General features: G+C 34.2%; 3 protein-coding genes across 9 annotated transcripts in view; 1 reads left to right on the top strand and 2 right to left on the bottom strand.

Moving 5' to 3' along the window:
* LOC129575528 (cell adhesion molecule Dscam2) overlaps nucleotides 1–7,576 on the bottom strand; it is a 73,844-nt gene extending 66,268 nt beyond the window's left edge. For 2 of the 6 annotated variants that reach the window (XM_055459286.1, XM_055459288.1), the window contains exons 1-4: nucleotides 7,235–7,435; nucleotides 2,076–2,291; nucleotides 1,785–1,923; nucleotides 496–745 (exon numbers count right to left, since the gene is read on the bottom strand). In XM_055459286.1, coding sequence (XP_055315261.1) covers nucleotides 496–556 — 61 coding nt within the window. In that variant the 5' untranslated portion in view covers nucleotides 557–745; nucleotides 1,785–1,923; nucleotides 2,076–2,291; nucleotides 7,235–7,435. Of the gene's footprint in view, nucleotides 1–495; nucleotides 746–1,784; nucleotides 1,924–2,075; nucleotides 2,292–7,234; nucleotides 7,439–7,517 lie in introns of those variants that run through there. The other 4 variants (XM_055459285.1, XM_055459291.1, XM_055459287.1 and 1 more) reach the window with 4 other exon arrangements.
* A 3,868-nt stretch (nucleotides 7,577–11,444) lies between these two features.
* On the top strand, nucleotides 11,445–13,789 carry LOC129575525 (solute carrier family 66 member 3). Of its 2 annotated transcripts, none has more exons than XM_055459279.1 (6): nucleotides 11,445–11,858; nucleotides 11,966–12,096; nucleotides 12,178–12,354; nucleotides 12,436–12,695; nucleotides 12,778–12,898; nucleotides 13,222–13,789. In XM_055459279.1, the coding sequence occupies exons 3-6, from the start codon at nucleotides 12,222–12,224 to the stop codon at nucleotides 13,386–13,388; spliced, it is 681 nt and encodes a 226-aa protein (XP_055315254.1). In that variant the 5' UTR covers nucleotides 11,445–11,858; nucleotides 11,966–12,096; nucleotides 12,178–12,221; the 3' UTR covers nucleotides 13,389–13,789. The 2 variants fall into 2 exon arrangements, with proteins under 2 accessions (XP_055315254.1, XP_055315255.1); XM_055459280.1 differs by having other exon boundaries at nucleotides 11,561–11,858; nucleotides 11,971–12,096.
* On the bottom strand, nucleotides 13,679–16,554 carry LOC129575515 (zinc finger protein 37-like). The gene is made up of 7 exons (XM_055459260.1): nucleotides 15,913–16,554; nucleotides 15,596–15,840; nucleotides 15,449–15,532; nucleotides 15,192–15,383; nucleotides 14,919–15,067; nucleotides 14,770–14,824; nucleotides 13,679–14,689 (listed from the first exon to the last, which is right to left on the bottom strand). The coding sequence occupies exons 1-7, from the start codon at nucleotides 16,552–16,554 to the stop codon at nucleotides 14,428–14,430; spliced, it is 1,629 nt and encodes a 542-aa protein (XP_055315235.1). The 3' UTR covers nucleotides 13,679–14,427.
* Between the last annotated feature and the right edge of the window lie 142 nt (nucleotides 16,555–16,696).

Raw genomic sequence — 16,696 nt, 5'->3', positions numbered from 1 at the left:
GTGCGCGCCGCGTGTGAATTATTTTTTAAGCGTCTGCGGCTGGTGATCAGAGCAAGTGGCAATCGAATCAATCCGAAAACGTGATTCGTAAACTTTGTAACAAATACTAACGGAAAATAAAAACTCTTTTCAAATTTCGTTGGAAATTCTACGTTTTTTAATTAAAAATGAAAAGGACAGTTATCCTGCGCCACCCTGTAGATATAATTGCTTATCGGAGATGGCTAACAACGATGATGGATCCATCAAAAACACATATGTAATGGAACAATATTTTATAGTTCTACATTGTGACATGGCTGCTGAATAATCGCCTCAGCGATTGATTCTACAGCATAGCACACCAACATTTCGACCGTTCCGTTCGCAGGAACTGGAGTGTGTTTTGAAACCTACACTCTCTACTCTTCTTCTCCATGACTCCATCACTCTCTATTCATCTTCTAAGCCATCAATATTTTTTTATCAGTAGCAAGCATTTCACATTGTACTTACCTCTCAAAACGAAAATCATAAGTACAGTCTTCAAAATTTGATCATTCGTTTCAATACCCATCCTGAATGCGTTTGGTTTGAAGATAGTAGAATTCCCCTTTTTTGCATTGATTGTGTATGATTGTTTTCTCAATCAATTACCCGATGAACGTGTTAATTCGATGTATGCTTCAATTTAATCATTTAATTCTCAGTATGTAGCAACCGAAGTGCAAAGTCGAATTTCAAAAATAATGGCTTCCTGAATTTCCTTTTAAATTTTAAAAATTATTGATGTATTGTGAAAATAAGCTGATTATTCTTATATGTCATTTCAATGCAATGCATCGACGTTCTTAGCGACAAAGTTCACAAATCGCTATAGTGAATACAAGCATGTCCGCGAGATCCATCGTGCATCTGCTCAATACGTGAGCGCTCAGTCCACAGAGAGCTGGCTCAATTGAGTTTGACATACGCATAATAAGGTAACTTCATGTGAAAACCAACGCAAACAAATGTTTGTAAACAACAAGCAATTCACGTTTCAAAGTGAAGAAAAATATTCATGGTGTGAAATTAATATGAAATAGACATTATAATTTATTTTGTGATTGTAAATTCAACTTTTTAAAAGAACGTTTGCATTTGAATGACTTTTTTGTGTTTGTTGTTTCGTTTGTGGTTTTATTATCTACCGAAGTTTAAATCTTCAATATTTATTTTTTCAAGCAAAGATATACAGAAAATCCTAGCATATATTGTTCATGTTTCATGAGAAAAATGTTTGCTCCAACTTCTTCATAAGGAAGTTTACTTATTATGCGTATGTCAAACTCAACTGAGCCAGCTCTCTCTGTGAGCTGAGTGCTCACCTATTGGGGAGCTGGCTCTCAGAGGGAGCTCGCAGGAATGATTACATTGCAGCGACTCGTACTCGTAAGGATTCGAATCTCTGTACGAATCGCTTGTCAAAGTCAAACGTCAAAAAGTATATAACCCAAGTGCAAACACCACGTTTTTATTTTGACGTGATGAGCGTTTGCACGCTATTCCCACGTCTTGTATATAGCATTGTAGGAATGATTGATGTACGCTTTCAAATATAAATACATGTAAGGACATGTAGAAATTGTACGTCTTCTGCGATGTTGTCGACTGTTCAGTTGTCTCTACTATATGTATTCAGCTCAGTATGTGTGTGTGCCGAGCACTGAACAGTCGGCAACATCGCAGAAGACGTACAATTTCTACATGTACACTCTCCGTATTAAGTATAGTATTGACCGGATTGACAGTTGTTGGCATACCTGCGTTTGATTCATCATATTTATGCTCATTAGGGTCCCGATCACTAAATTTACATTTAAACGTGTTTAAATTTTCAAAAGATTCACCTAGCTTATTGTATCGGTCAATGTTTCGTTCACTATTACTGAATCCGTTAGCCTGAAGGAAATAACATTTTTTTTAAATTTAACTGTATCGAAAATTTTATTACTTTCATTGAAAATTTATATGAAAAAATGTAGTTGATCTGTGTACATCTTGTTGTTCATTAAGTTTCTTGAATTTACTGTTATTTAGTGGCACACACTTACACTTTTTTTTTGGTACAAACATTTTTTTTCACCTTCGTTGGAAGATCATTTCATGATTGCAATTCATGAATTTCAATTCATCATTGCGTTTTTCATTCACTTTCAAATTATATTCATATTGGATTTATAATAATGTTGATTTTTTGGTGTTTTTTTTTTCTTTGTATACGTCGAATTTCCTTTTCTAAAAATCCACGTTGCTATGCAGTTATCATTCTGTCGAAAGAAAATATGAATACTTTTAATTATTGTAAAATACGAATCATAACGAATTTTATTAGAATGAATTATTTTCGAAGTGTTGACTCATTCAAATTAGAAACAACAAAAAATCGACGAACTTCTTAGCACCAAATGTTCATTTATCAAAGAATGAAGAACTTATTTCATTCACTGCATTTTTTCAAAAAAAAAAATTCATAGCCGTTTTCAATCAAATTAGCACACCATTAAATGAAAAAAAAGATGATAAACTCTCCATAAATGGTTCTGTCATACGTCACGAGATAAATTTAATATCTTTCGTGCATTGAAATCGGAGCGTTCTTTAAACGAACTAAGGGCAGACTTCGAATTTCCCATTGACGTGAAAATTAAGCGACGTGCCACAGCCAACAACACTCAACAGTGTACTGACGAAAGTAGCATGCTATGCTTGCTCCCTATGTGCGATTTGTTACTTTTGTTGGGTTGTTGTGAACGCTTTACGACGTTTCCGTTTACAAAGCTGAACCATTGAGTAAGGGATAAAAAAAAAAACTATATACATCAATTCAAGAATGAGAAAGTTTTCCTGCTTGGCAAAATGCCGTATCAACAGTCCATTAACTCAAGAAATGTTTAGGGTGCACAATTTTTCAATTGATTTTTTTTTTTCAAATTGAAGATTATCTTTAAATTTACTTGTGATCTCTGAATTTGGCAGTGTCTCAATAATTATTTCGAATTTGTTGTCCAAGTATGTGCATTTATAACTATATTATTTTGTTTTATCGTTTCTTTTTTTTTTATAACCGTTGGAAAATGGTTCAATTTCAATAAGTCCAATAATTTTATGGCAATAAAGTTCATTTTCTGGATGTCGATAAAACCATTTTCAGAAAGTGGCATCATAAATATATGTATATATAACATCAACACTGGCGTATTGACCATGGGCAAAACACTTTTTTGAGACTGGATGTGTAAGCGTTTGTACCAAGGATAACATCACGTTTGCGGTATATTCTGCCACGGAAGCAATGCAAACCATAGCGTTTCTTCGTTCACGTGTGTTGTAGATGGAATATTGAAGAAACGAAAGTACTCCATGCTGCTGCATCATTAACATTTTCCGTACACGTTTGTATGTCAGGAAAAGTATTGATAGCCAAATGTGACCATGTCTATTCATGAGGCGATAGAAGAAGAAAATATCGTTGTAGAAAAAGAATATTTCGCCTTCGATCTGATTATACAAATTCAAGAAATTAACTTATTATTATCAAATGATTTCCAATGATAGCTTAGTAGTCAAGTGTTCGGCAAGGACGCTCAAATTTATCGTATTAAATTATTAAAATATTTATATTTGTCGAATTTTGAGTGAGATATGATTATTATCTATGATATAACCAAAGAAAAGTAATTTGAATCCAAAGAATTTTCGTTCGCAGCATAATTTAATGAAATCATCTGATTTAATCAACTATTTTTCAAGTCATGTGCAAGTAGATTCTGTGGCTCGAAAAAGTTTGTTTAACGAATGTAATTCAGTTTGTTTACGACTATATTCAACATATTCAAGTGAAAATTATTTTCTTGATGTGCTTATGTGTGCGTGTGTGCGCGCACGTATGTGTATGTGTAGAAACATCAAATTAGAGAGATGGAGAAAGCTTTCAAAAGAATAACTTAGTCATGAAAAGGAAAGGAGTTAACCATTATGAAGAATCGATGGTTTGATACGCGCCTCAAAGGAGATCAGCTATGGATGTGAGTTTTGTCTGCAATATAAGATCTCAACAAAAATCAATGAACTGTACGAAAAATGCATTAAAAGAGTCACATTTTTCGATTAATTTTTTTTTTGACACGAAAATTAAACGTTTTAAACTCGTTTCCCAATAACCTATTAGTTGATGTGGATGATATTATTCATACCAGTATTGGCGTGGATGGAACACACAAGAGTCCACATTTTGGGCGAAATTTTGCTTGGTAGAGGCTGACCCGGTCTTATATTTCACCTTACAAATGGAGTTTGAGGTGAAATTCCCTAGGGGAATTTAACTCTTACGAGTTCAGCATGTTTTCTGCCAGTTTGCTTGATTCGCGGAAGTTCGACGCGTTCGTTGTACGTACTGACGCGCACGGTCACAAGTTTACACAAGTTTGTTTATGGTTTTGCGCGTTTTTCAAGTTGTTATTTGACAACTAAAACGCGTTTCAAACTAAAAATCGGTTGTTTACGTGTATAAAGATTTTTCACATCCTTTCCAAAAGTTCAAAGATTTATATAATTATAAAATGGAAAAAGGAAATATTTTTAAAGAGCTGGAGAAAGTGTTGGAAGAAAAAGTTAATCCAGATATAATAAATGGAACGACTGATGTGTCCGCGTCGTCTAGCTTCATGTTTGCACACGAACTCGCACAAGTTCGCGCATGTTGTTTTAATACGGAACTTGTCAACTGAGTGGAATCATGCAAGTTCTCTGGTGAATGTAACAATTTCGTGCGCGTTTATATCATTTTTTTACAAGTTTTCACGTAGTTAAATCCCCCTAGGAAATTCCGATATATTTTTTAGGCGGAATTTCGCCTGCAGCTCAAATTACTAGCAGAAATATCAACTGAATGAGTCTTCAGCTGAAAAAACTTCTAAGTGTACACTTTTGTAACTGTGGCATATACGCTTAAAGAAGTCAACAAACACCGAGCCTGAACACTGAACGATTGTTTCGAACAGTTCTAAGTTCGCGTTAGTTTGTGGAAATTTTTCAAACATCGAACGTTCGTAAATTCTTCTAATTGCCTACGAACGAACGATCGAACAAAATTGGACTTTTTTTCGAACAGTCCGTGTCCGTTGACACTTTTATATACGCCTTTTGAATAGGGCCACAATTTTATAGCGCTAGCCAGTGCCAGTTCGCAATTTTTTCTCAAAGTTTCATACGAAAAACATGTCGAATATTTGCGAACTCATTTTTCTTCGAGATTTTGTCGTGATAAATGATTGTCGTTTAGAACGCTGTGCTGAATAGACTTTGATGTCGTCCGTTGATAAAATCGGATAAAATCCATAGGTTCTGACACCAAAAATTCCTTTGGGGGTCAAAAAAATCAATTCTATCTAGTGTAAAATCATTTTCATAATCGATCCATTCTATCTAGTGTTAATGTATGTCGAGACATACTCAAATGAGTATGAAAAAGAGTATGAAAAAGAGTAGGAAAAAGAGTAGGTGTAGAGTTACTCTTTGGGTAAAAAATGAGTAGGTCGAGACATACTCAAAATCAAAGAGTATATACTCTGAGTATATACTCACATACTCAAAGAGTATCTATGAGTATGAGAGTATGTCGAGACATACTCATTTTCGAAATGAGTGAGTATGAGAGTATATACTCGCGAATTCGCCCACCTGTAGCAACTTTTTTGACCAGAAAAAACGCCATCCTACGTCGTGCCCGTAAATTATTTTACTGTACATTTAGATGGTAGAGCTTGAGCAAAAGTTCGACACTATGCATAAACTTGGAAAGAGCTTGATAAACTTGATGAAATACATACATATATCTTATGGTCGTTGCAATACCCCTATGTTAAAATATGTTGGTTAATAACATATTAATAAAATATCAAAAATGAACAGCTGTAGATTTGCGAAGTCTACGGTTATTTTTAGACCAAAATGGATAATATTTGAAATTCAAAAACAAAATTAGAATCCTATTTACTAATGGGCAGGGATCGAAACCAAACCAAACCGAATATTTGGTTTAAGTGTGTGAACGAACCGAACCAATCGGAAAGTTCTGAAAAATGGACACAGAATTTGTATGGCACACAGAAACGTTCATGCTTACGTGTATTAGTATACAATACCAACACAGTGACAAAAACGTTTTAACGTTGCTCATACAAACCATTCTCAGAACGTCCCGCTTGATGCTCCAATGAACAGAGAGCAAAGCAGTGAAACCGTTCCGAAATCGGTTTGTATGAGAAACGTCAAACCGTTTTCGATCTCTGCTAATGGGTTAATTGCAATCGTCAGTACAACTGTACTGTCATGTATCATATTGAATTAAAATAAGAATAAACAGAGATGTGATGCTAGAAGCTGCGGCGACAACAATTATCATCAACAAGTAGTTCAAAGTTGATGTTGAGGATTTTGAAAAAAAAAAAACCAGAGACTGCATATTCGCAGCTGAGTAGGCCTGAGCTGAGCTGAATTTGCTAATTCAGCCTCCTGAACCGTTATTTTAACGTACTTAAGGTGCAAAATTGCTTGTTGTTTATCAATTATATTAAGGTGGTAGCCAGTTAGCAATGACAATTTTGCACCGTAAGTACGTTAAAATAACGGTTTAGGTGCCTGAGTTAGCAAATTCAGCTCAGCTCAGGCCTACTCAGCTGCAAATATGCAGTCTCTGAAAAAACACATTTATAAATTGGAACAATATTGTATAGTTCCACACTGTGACCTGGCAGCTAAATAATCGCCCCAGCGGTTCTTTCTACAGCACAGTACACACGTAATTGGATGTTCCATTCTTCCTTGGAGAGTCACATCCATTCATCATATGTTACCTTGCAGAAAATTTTACTCTTAGCTGTTTAAAAATTTATAGAATTTTTTTATGCTGGACCAATATCTGTTTTGTACACATATATAATTCAGGGTTCGAATCGGAGCCAGTTTTTTCGGGATCTTCCTCTTCTTCTCATTGTGGAATTTATTGATATTTTATTGAACGCAATGTTACTTCTAATATTTTTAACGTGAAATTACTTTTGGACAAGTTTTAAATTATTTCACGTTCACATTGCGTTCAATAAAATAACAATGAATTTCACAATAAGAAGGAGAGGTTGATCCCGAAAAAACAGGCTCTGGTTCAAATATAATAAATTTGAATTGTAAAAAAGAATTAAATTTGAATTACCTTTTGTAAGAACGCACTTTCCATGTACAGGTTTTATACATAAGTTCAATGAATATTTTTTCACTTTTCACTGATTTCATCCTAACTTCTTCGATTAGCCTTTTTTTTATTGGATTATTACTTGCTTTCATCAATTAGTTTCTAATATGTAATGAAAACAAGAATGAATTAGAACCAAATATATAAGGAATAATAATCAAATTGAGGAAAAGTGATTGCAACAGAGCAAATACGTATGGAACTAATTTTTATTGAGCACATTTAATTGATAAAAAAAATGCACCTTCATTACAAAATGAAGAAAGACAATCAACATGCGTACAGATGAAAAGGACAAGAAATCTTGTCGGCGTGTGAAACGTGCCGGTTTCGGTGTATTCCATCTACAAAACCCTCTTTCGGCGTATTTCGTGTGATTGTCAATGTGTGCGACATGCAATAGTATGCACCACGCGGTATGTTGCTATTGCCGTAGCAATCGCATGGTGAATGGAAAATTAAAAAAAAATCTTTAGGGTACATGTGCAATAATAGCACTGACCAATTCAATATTTTCCATTCAAACTTCACACAGAAATCTTTTGATTGGTTGCAGCCGCTAAACGTAGTTTCGCATCTACTGGATCGAATTTTTCAATAGTCTCATGTGAGTGAGTGCCTTTTTATCCTACGATAAGAATACATGTATGCCTTGCATCCCGTCGGCAAAAGCCGAAACCTTATGCGAAGCTGAAAGAATGAAGTGAGATAAAAATAGGGATGTATAAACACAAAATTATTTTATGCAAATTTGCGTACGAAAGTTGGAAATATCGATTCTGTGCAGCATCCATATGCGCAAGTCCAACTGCGCTGCATCCAATGTGTTTTCACGATAATATATGATTTTGATAGTTTTATCTATTACACTTAGAGAATGTACTCTTTTTGCAACGATAAACGAGTGACATTCATTGAAGGCCCGTGATGCTCGTTTCACTTGAATTGATGATTGGTTTGTTATGTATAAGTCGTTAAACATTCATACATAAGGTTACACTAGGCCAACTTTATATAACGAAGCATTGAAATCTTTCAATTAACTCGATAATGCACGTTCCTTGTATCTTTCTTAATAATTAATTTTTGATTCAATTGCAGAAATAAATAAAATGGAAACAATAATTTTTTAAATTCGAAATTGTTTTATTCTATTAACGCACACTACACATCCAGCAATTTAAATTGTATTCTCTGAGTAGGTATATATATACTATATGAACTAGAATCGTAAACTGATGGAATCAACGCTGACACATAAGTGTGTTCAAACGATTGGTGCATATTTTTGGGAAAACATAAAACGTACATGTGCATATCATATACACAATCGGAATGGAATACACACTGCAGTGTAAGGATAACTGGAAATTGTATGTTCATTGTGTAAAATGCACAATTTGTGTCGGTGAGCATAAAATTGGGAATACAGATCTGTTATAGAAATAACGTATGGTATGGATCACGCAAGAATTGATCTATAGCCCGGATAATAATATAACAGTATGTCACTCGTATGTGTATATGCATGTAATAGTACGAAGACATAGAATGACAGTAAAGATAATTGGTATTAAGACATTTGTAATCGCACCTTCGACAGATACGGCACTCTAATGAACAGTTGTTTTACAAATAAACTATAGTCACTTAGGTATTTGCCACAACATAGTGAAGCGCAATGGTAATATATTCAGCAAATTCGAAACCGTTCAGAGTTCAGTTTGCATTGCTTTTGTCCCTATCGGAAGATCACTGACTTGAATTAAAAATGACGTTCAAACTGTCTTTTCTGACAAATGCCATTTCCAACATTTGGGTAAACCTTATGACGAAAGCATTTACTTATACTTCCAAATTATACCGTATATATGCCGTTAGAGCATTCATTGTTGAATATTTTCCATTTACAGCGCATTTTTTTGACACAAACGTAACGTTAAAAAATTGTTTCCTAAAAACGTTAAACGAATTTCCAATCAAAATGAGCGTAACATAAGTTGCAGTTGCTACCCCAATCAGTACGAGAGTCGCACAGAAAATAGCAATTTCCTCTATGAATTGTCAGGGGAGAGTTTTAATTGATAATAGAGACAACATTCTTTTGAATAAGTTTCTATTACCATTCAGAGAAAACTCAGATTTTTGGTTTTTCCGTAATATTCTTCGTGACCATTGAAAGAATATTGAATTGAATTTTATTGCAAAAGTCACTGATACATTTATTGGAAAAGACTAATTTCTTTTTTCGTGTCTTTGTGTTCAACAAAAATGTGTCTCATCTGATATTAAATTGTCACAAAAGCGATAAATAATTGCTTAAGAATGTCACGATTATTTTACCATAAAATTGTCACTGTAAACATTTTTTTCTGCGTTACAAATGTTTCGGCTCATTAAAAGAAAAAGTCAATGATTCCTCCTATAAATGTCGCCAAGTTAAAACTATGAAGAATTTTAATTACATATCTTCTTATAAGGCTCTAAACCCCTGCCATTCTGCGGCTTTTCAGCATTCCTGACAATTACTCAATGGGGCAGCGGACTGGTCTTCACACGTATAGATGTAGCATTTCACTCTATAGAGTAAATATATTTAACGATTCTTTAGTTGCCGAAACATCGATCTATGCAGTGCACTCGATATTTAACGTGAAATCCTAATATTCGGTAAGCCGAAGTATGATTTCGTTTGTGGCGCCGTTACATCTGCGCGTGTGACAATAAGTCCGCTGCTTCATTGAGTACTAGAAAATAGTCTCCATACAAAAATAAACGTTCTTTGAATGGTCGCGAAAATACGATATGTGCGGATTCGGACAGTACCTCTATGGCGCAGATTCATGTTACGTCTTTAGGACCCCTTTTTTCTACGTCCATTTCTTTCGTATATTGCTTCTTTGTTTCTTTTTTTAATAGAATATTAATTTATGATGCATTTTTCAGTTTAAAACTCCATGATTGATTTCTAAATCAACGTAGAAAAGTGGATTCCAACTCATGTTACGCTCGTGATGGTTGGAAATTCATGTAACATTTTAGAAACAATTTTTTTCATGTTACATTATTTCTATAACAGATATGTATTCCCATTTTTATGCTCATCGACACATTTGTACAATGTGCATTTATTGAATGAAAGTATCGACTGTTCGTAGTAGAGTAAAATTGAAGGTGTAAATTTATCTATGTATTATCTGGCCAACGTACATGTTTAGGTACAGTAATAAAAGCAGCACGCACCATTTTGGTTAAATCTTAACTGTCTTTTCTGCTCTGTTAGTGGGGACAGATTTATGGTATCTACTGGATATTGCATGCGTTTTTATTTCAAAGCGCAAATCGTATAAGTTATTCATTGACACCTAAGTGCGAACGTTACACAGTCAAAAATAAATGTACATATTTAGGCGGAATTTCAACTGGTAGAAGCGTCCAGTCCAATATTTTGCCTAGTAAATGGAGTTTCAGACAAAATACCGACTAGATTATAAGCGGAATGTCGCCTGTAGCTCAAATTACTAGCAATGAGTCTTTAGCTGAAAAAACGCCCAGATGTAGACTTTTATTTTTTGCTGTGTACGTCTTTTATAAGGCATGGTTCTCGTATTCAAGCCTTTCTCACGTCTTCTTCATAATTCCCGCACGAAAGACGTACGTCTTTCAGGCTTTATTTTTCCAAGTTCTTTTTTTTGTTCATTAGTTTAGCTAATTTGCTACTGCTTGTTAGTAACAAGTTGTTACTGCGGTCGCACATCTTCAAAGGGGTAATGTATTTGGTATACAATCTACCAAAGTTCCACTGACAAATAAATACTTCCGTTTATCCAATGATACACTACAGCCCTTTATGGTGTTAATTAGTCGGTCCTTGTGTAAAATCTTATTTGGATTTCTATTCCAATGAGATGAACTTTTGCTTGGAGTGGTGCATAAAAACGGAAAGCATTTATGCAGTATTATTGTGAGCAATTTTTAATAAAGACCAGGCCTGAATCGGTTTGAATAGTTAAATTGTGGTTTTTAACACTGAAGCATTGCTTGAAATTTCATTGCAAAACAGATATGAAATTTTCCTATCACACGTACTATAAAGAGATGCGAGTTTTTGACTTGAGGGTGCGTCTTCAAATGAAATTGACATTGACAGCTGAACGGTGCCGACTGTGTAACATGAGGCACTGGCATATAACATGTAATATACATATATGTTATTCCCTTTGCCCTTAATTTATGGTTTGTCTGTGGAAGTTGAATCGCTGCGAGTGTCAATTTCATAGCGTGTAGTATTTAGCCTTACGGATGATTCGACTGTCAAATGATTTTTTGGATGTGTTGAGTCGATGACACATTACGATGTTAATGCGCTAAAATTAGTTTTTTTTTTGTCGTATATTCGATCTACCTACATTTCTACAGCATTTCTTAGTGGCTTTTCGTATCAAACGACTGGTGCTCTGCTTTTTTCGAGTATCCAAATATATAAAACATTGACTTAGACTTCGATGACATAATCGAGAGCCAAACGTTTTGTTTGTATTTAATCAGGTTTTCAACGTCGTCATTATACGTGCGACGCGACCAGGTAAACATATTCATTAATTTCATCATTGGGAATTTTTTTGTTGTAATAATAAACATTTTTAATGTCATTCTCTCGTAAAACAAAATGCACAAAAAAAAAAATAAAAGAAAAGAAGAGAAGAGACACGCTGCAAACTGGAATTCAAACAAGAACTGATAGCTCAAAACGAAGAGAACGTAAAAAAGCGAACGACTGGGTTTTTCTGTATATCAAGCACTTCAACTGTGATGTGACTGAGGTTTGTTTAGTTTTGTTTCTTTAGTTTTTAAGAAGACAAAGGAATTATTAAAAATGGAGCCAATTTTTTTCATTTCATCAGAACTAGAAGTAAAAGTTTGGTTGTTTTTTGTATTCGAAACCAAAATGGCTGGTGACTACATTACAAAAGGGATTCTGTATGTGATTTCAGACATTCTAAGTTTGCTCACAGTTGCACTATGTTTAGTTCAAAAATTGCCCCAAATCCGCGAGATTTTCACATATAAATCGGCCAAAGGTATGTCGATTACACAGAGTTTATATAATAATATTTAATTTAACTTCGGCTTCAACTAATGTTATTTCATTTCATTGATAGGTATTAGCACAACATCATTGCTGCTGGAATTGTTTGGATACACCGTTATGATGCTCTATAACTACACGTATAGCTATTCTCTACTTTCCTATTTGGAATACCCCATTCTTCTTGTTCAAGAGTATGTTTTGGTTGCTCTTGTACTAAAGTATAAGCACATGCTCAATCAAAACAGTTTCACGGCCATCGGTGTATATTGGGTCGTTACCCTTTTGTTTGCATTTCAAATTTGCCCCCGATTTTTATTGTACATGGCTGTGGTAAGAATGAATCGACGCTCTAAGCGTACATATTTTTATTCATACTATTTTTGAATTCATATATTTTCTATTGGAATTTTAGCCATTTTGTACACCAATCGGGGCAACGAGTAAAATTCTTCAATTGCTAGAAATTCTTCGAACAAAAAATTCAGCAACTGTCAGTCTCACTTCCTGGTTTTTATCCGCATTCACCAATTTAAGTAAGAACCACTATTTCTCACACACAAAAAGTAAATTCAGTAAGCTAGCAATGTTTTTCGGTGACTACATACATTAGCATAGATTACTGAGAATCTACCACAGTGTATTTGTATAAATCGATGATGAAGTTATCACAGTTTGTTTGAAAGTTACCACAACGATAAGAGTATTTTTACATTTTGTGTGCTCTGACGCAAACTGTGATAATTCTATCATTAACCAAAATATGTATTGAACTTACACCATTTTCTTTCTGTGTGCACATAAAATATAGGTTTTATGAAATTGATTGACAATAACAAAAATTAACAATTTTTCTTAGCTCGGGTTTACACAACGGCCATCGAAACCGGTGATACGATGCTTCTGATTAACTTCACGATATCATTTGCACTCAGCATGTCAGTTTATTTGGCGGCGTTCTTCTACAAACCAAATCGGCCAAAAATATTTGCCCAGAAAAAGGTGTTCGTGATCAACAAAGATTAATAATTATAATTGGAGCTATGATAAATCATGTCATACATTTTTGAATTTTGTTTCGAATTAACATTTACAGAATTGTGTATAATTAAACTCAACTAGTCACTTACCTAACGTTATGATTTAGCAGCTCGTTGTATTTTTTAACTTTCTAGTATGGTTCATCATACCATTTTTCTATTACTTACGCTTCGTTACAAAAGAAATCTACTCTTGTAAATTGAACTAATTTAAACTCTTATGAAATTATATTCTTGATGAAGAACGAAATAAGCTGATATTAAAACATTTGCGAAGAAAAAAAAAACGAATATTTTATACATATACAAACGATATACGTTGTACATATATCCAATAATTTGTATTTCGTATTCTTTGTATTAATATATCTATGGGTGAGATTGAGAGCGGAATATGTTTTTTCTTCGATTTATATTTTTGAAAAGGCGAGTATGTTTTCTGATGATTCTGTTGGCGTTAAAGTAGAGTATGTTGTAGTACAGTCTAGCCTCCGCGGTCTTCATGGTTTTCGCGCAACTTATAAAAGATAACAACATGGTGTCTTCGACAAAGTTGTAGTACTCGAGGTCTTCTATAACTAAGCTTAAGACAGCTATCTCTTATCTCTTATCAGTTGCGCGCAAATCGCGCACATAAAAAAGCAAATTTTATATTGAACTTTTTTTTTCTAATCATTTTTCGCGCTTTTCGCGAAACTGATAAGAGATAAGAGATAGCTGACTTCAGCAATGTTATAGAAGACCTCGAGTGCTACAACTTTGTCGAAGACACCATGTTGTTATCTCATATCAGTTCCGCGGAAACCGTGAAAAACCGCGAGGACCCGCTAAAAACGAACATACTCGCTCTGAAACTTGCTCTTCTCTTTCGTAACAAAGTCAATGAAACATACACTACTCTCAATCTCACCTATAGATATGTACAGTGTTCATGAATGCATAGGAATATTCGTAAAATGCAAAATCAGTTGCCTAATACGTATGCATATCCTGTCATTTGATTCTTATCAATTTAATGTAGACAATCAACTTTTTCCGGTTTTTGTATGTCTTCTCATATGCGATACAAACGATGACATCTGGCTCAATCGTTTGAAGCAACCATCGATTGTACACTGAAATGGCTTTTCGCCCGTGTGTGTTTGCAAATGACGTCGATAACTATTACGATGCCGAAAAAATTTACCACAGTCTATGTATGTGCATTGAAACGGTTTTTCCCCAGTGTGAATTCGTTTATGATTTCGATATGTTACTAATTGTGCAAAGCCCCGTCCACACTCCTCACTAAAACCAATAAATACATATTTCATCAATGACAATGGCATTTTTTTATCTTAAACAAGCAAGTTTACGCTGTTGTTTACCATTTGTATGGTGTTTCTTTTGTGTGCACGCGCATATGGAGTTTCAGGTTAGTGGCTAGAGGAGAAAAAAGAAAACAACAAATATGTGTTATTTTGGTTTAATGGAAAAAAATCTTTGCTTTTATCTTATAACATGGATGCTTGCTTACCTTGTTTGAATTTTTTATCACAACCAAGTTCAGTGCATGGGAATTTGAACTCAGCACTGTGCGTCAGCATATGCGCTTTGTGAGTGCTAATTTGTGCAAAGGATTTACCACATTGTACGCATTGATATGGCCGCTCATTCGTGTGAATTCTAAATTATTATTTATTGAAAAATAGATTGTAGATTTAATTTGCATAGAAAATGCTGATCGGAAAAATGAATAGTATAAAATTCCATTTGGCAATGTTTTCTTGTATGAATCGAATGACGTTACCTCATATGTGCTTGATAAGTTCCAGAATGATTAAACTTTTTCGCACAAAATTTACAGGTGAATGGTTGCTCATTAGTATGCTCTCTCATATGAAACTTAAATGTTTTGGTATCGTAGAATGACTCTTCACATTTTAAATTGTTTTCGTAGATGAAATTACATTTGTATGGACGCTCAAGAGTATGTGATTTTCTGCAAAATTATTTGAATGGATAATGGTTTGATGGAATGGAGAGAAGTATGCTCAAAATATTTACCTAATATGTGCCTTATACGGCTGTAATTGGCTGAAGCTGCGATCGCAAAATTTACACTTATAAGGTTTTTCTCCAAAATGATATCTAAATAAAGTAAGAGAGATTTTATTTTGCATTTCAGATTGGATTTGCATACGATTTGCCTACCTAATATGTTCAGCCAAGAGACTACTGATTCGATATGCTTTAGAGCAAATAAAACACTCAAATGGCTTATCAATAGAATGCTTTGTACGCATGTGTTCGGTGAAGAATGGGGATTTTTCAAACTGAATATTACATATTTTGCAGTTTAGCAGCTTTTTATCGTACGCTTCATTGTGCACTACATCCTTTGGAATCTCATTTCTTCTACTATAGTTTCTTGTCTTTTTCTCTTCCAATCTTTCCATCTGGTAAACAAAGAACCACCGACAACAAAATATATGAAAAAAATATTTAATTTCATTAGGTTTAAAGCATACCACTTTCTCTTCCTTTGGCCATTTTTTCTTCGTCTTGAGCTGCTTTTTATTTTTTCGTGTGCTCACCGTCACAATTTCGTCTTTTTTTTGCTTATTTTTCAAGCGATCCTGCCTTTCCGTTTGAATATTTTCTCTTTGTAGAACATCTTTCTTGGTATCGATTTTTTGTTCAATTTTATTCGATATCATTTCATTGAGTTCTTGTGCATTGCCAGCTTTGAGAATTTCATCTGGCTTAGGTTTGAATTCAATGATTGGTATGTCTGAGGAATAATAGGAATCGTTGTTTTGGAAATTCTCTTGTCCCGTTGAATGATTGCTTTTTTCATTAGGTTCATCAATCTTTTCCACATGATACGAGGTATCGTCGCAAAAATAATCATAGTTTTCACAAGAAGAGTCTTGTTTTACAGTTTTTGGATGTTCTATGGTACTGTTTTCATCCTCAGATGAATGGTTTGTCATTTCGTCAGTACTCCAATGGAATTGGCTTTCCTCGTGCACAGTATCATTCAATTGCAATTTCGTATCTTCATTTATATCTTCATTTTCGAAATTGGTTTCCAATGGATCGTAAAAATCATTATCGTCATCAACTAAAACCAATTCCACTTCATCAAATTTTGGGTAAAATGAATCCATTTTTGCGTGGTCAACTTTCTTTTGGCTCCAATTATTTCCTTTATTAGTTTTAGCTGCGAAAAGTGTTGAAGCTATTGGGAACACTTTTATTTACCTCAAATTTTCACATCAATAATAGTCAAAAACTCTTTTCAAAATTCTG

Source organism: Sitodiplosis mosellana, unplaced genomic scaffold (genome assembly GCF_009176505.1).
Source record: "Sitodiplosis mosellana isolate CC-2019 unplaced genomic scaffold, AAFC_SMos_1.0 Smas_scaffold_6167, whole genome shotgun sequence".
Taxonomy (NCBI): domain Eukaryota; kingdom Metazoa; phylum Arthropoda; class Insecta; order Diptera; family Cecidomyiidae; genus Sitodiplosis; species Sitodiplosis mosellana.
Note: the sequence above shows the minus strand (reverse complement) of the source record. Positions and strands in the feature narration are given on the sequence as shown.

Coding starts and splice junctions, on each gene's coding strand:
- LOC129575515 (XM_055459260.1), bottom strand. CDS start 16,554: ATGGATTCATTTTACCCAAAATTTGATGAAGTGGAATTGGTTTTAGTT. Junction 15,533..15,595: donor CTCTTGGCTGAACATATTAG/GTAGGCAAATCG, acceptor TACTTTATTTAG/ATATCATTTTGGAGAAAAAC. Junction 15,068..15,191: donor ACTTATCAAGCACATATGAG/GTAACGTCATTC, acceptor ATAATAATTTAG/AATTCACACGAATGAGCGGC.
- LOC129575525 (XM_055459279.1), top strand. CDS start 12,222: ATGGCTGGTGACTACATTACAAAAGGGATTCTGTATGTGATTTCAGAC. Junction 12,355..12,435: donor CACATATAAATCGGCCAAAG/GTATGTCGATTA, acceptor TTTCATTGATAG/GTATTAGCACAACATCATTG. Junction 12,899..13,221: donor ATCCGCATTCACCAATTTAA/GTAAGAACCACT, acceptor AATTTTTCTTAG/CTCGGGTTTACACAACGGCC.